The following is a 1,964-nucleotide window of genomic DNA, read 5'->3' on the forward strand; positions in this document are numbered from 1 at the left end:
AAACCTTCCTGTGGGTGGTGAGTCCACTGGAAGGTACCAACCGCCCTAACCGGGATTCAAACTTGCCCAGGAGGTTAACCCTGGGGTTCCACACCAATGACAGAGACATTGCCTCTGGGTCAAAGTGCCACAAATATATATATATTTATTTATATATTTTTAATCGCGCCTACTTTAAGTTCATTGTAAATTTAACTGATTGAAAAAAAAACCATCAGTGAAATTAATAAAAAAATGGACCGAAATATTGACTCTCTCTCTCTCACTCTCTCTCTCTCTCTCTCTAAATATATATATATATATATATATTAGTTTTTTCGCCACATTTAATGACTGATGTGACTAATCCGATGATGTGATGTACAGTGTACAAAATACGGTGCGATCTGCATTAGTTGTTCTGTTCAGGTGTCTTTACGTGTCACTCACCACCGGGACGTGACAGTCAGGTGTAGAACATGCAGGATCGGTTCCTTGGCTGCGGCCGCCTGCTGACGATTCCACCTGACCGCGACTGGGGCGATCCTGATGGACAGAGGAGAGTGATGTCACCGTTAGGTAAGACCACATGGTCTATCATCAATGTTTCCCAAACTTTTTTTTTCTGGGGACCCAAATTTTAGAAGTCACAAACCTTCGCGACCCAAGTCAATAATTATTCGTAAACTCCTAGAATTATATGATGCGAGACGACCCAAAAAAAAATCTCTTGCGACCCAGTCTTTGGGAAACATGGTCAGTAATCAATAACCAATGACAAACTGATGCTACTGGTAAGGAGTTCATTACAGCAGGGGTCCTCAAACCCCGGTACGGGGACCAGTGCTGATCCATAGGTCACTTGATCCTGGGTCGCAGTGGAAATTTAAATAAAAATTTTTTTTGTAAATTTAATGATCCTTCAACGATGGCGCGGTAGTCCCAGTCCGCAGTAACGGCTGATACCGGCCGACTGGTAAAAGTAGGGGACCGCTACATTTAGAATCCCCAGCAGTCCAACCAACTGGTAGGAACAAGTGACCTGAGGTATACATATATATAACTAAATATATATATAATTTTTTTTATTACAAAACTGAAGCCATTTTTAGTATTTAATAGTAGGGAAAACACAGTATTTTCATTTTAATCCTCCATTTCGGAATCAAGTCGCCGACCAGTTTGGTGGTCCAGTGGGTCGCGGGCTGGTTGGTGATCGCTACTTAAAGTGACCGCGTTTGTTTTCCACACTTGCCCATATTTTTCTTTAGTATTTTTTTTTTCAAAACTGCCAAATGTTACCATTTGCATTGCAGTTAATCTATTTTCTTGCCGTTTCCGCCACTGCTGTGTTTCCCAAATTGTTTTTCTGGGCGACCCATACTTTAAAAGTCACGAAACTTAACGGCCCAAGTCAATAAACATTATTCGTAAACTCCTGGGAAACATAATGCAAACGACCCAAAAAAATTTTATTGCGACCCACCTGAGAGTCGCGACCCAGTCTTTCGGAAACAATGCACTAAGCCATTGCACATTGAATAGAATAATTGTTTTGGTCACACAGCAAAAAAAGAATTGTTAGCATTAGTGTGAATTTTTTTTAAATTCTTGTGATCCACCTGAGGGTCATGAGCCAGTCTTTGGAAAACAGTATTATATATGACCGCAGATTGATGAGTAGTGTTAGATTAAAAATTAAATAGAAAATTCAGAAAAAGCCTTTCCAGTAGGCTCCCTCTAGTGGAACGCAGGGGGATTAAAGACACATAAAGTTTGAATCAGAGAAACTAAAAAAATTAAAATTAAAAATATTTTCTGAGGTAAATGACTAAAGACCACAGAGAAGCCGTCAACGTAAACAAACGTTTTTTGTCATTGAAATATTAGTTTTGTTTTCTCTCTCACCTGTCGCTCATTAGGTCTGATGTTGTTTGAGTCCAGAGCCAGACCACACACCACTGAAACACACAGGAGGCTGTGCC

At 40.2% G+C, this 1,964-nt stretch overlaps 1 protein-coding gene across 1 annotated transcript in view; it reads right to left on the minus strand.

The window, feature by feature from the left end:
* The window catches only part of LOC112486453 (dickkopf-related protein 1), a 2,772-nt gene extending 2,172 nt beyond the window's left edge, over positions 1–600 (minus strand). The window contains exon 1 of the mRNA XM_025052998.1: positions 430–600. Coding sequence (XP_024908766.1) covers positions 430–570 — 141 coding nt within the window. The 5' untranslated portion in view covers positions 571–600. The remainder of the gene's footprint in view (positions 1–429) is intronic.
* Positions 601–1,964: the final 1,364 nt, after the last annotated feature.

This window comes from Cynoglossus semilaevis, chromosome Z, assembly GCF_000523025.1.
Source record: "Cynoglossus semilaevis isolate Cse_v1.0 chromosome Z, Cse_v1.0, whole genome shotgun sequence".
NCBI lineage: Eukaryota > Metazoa > Chordata > Actinopteri > Pleuronectiformes > Cynoglossidae > Cynoglossus > Cynoglossus semilaevis.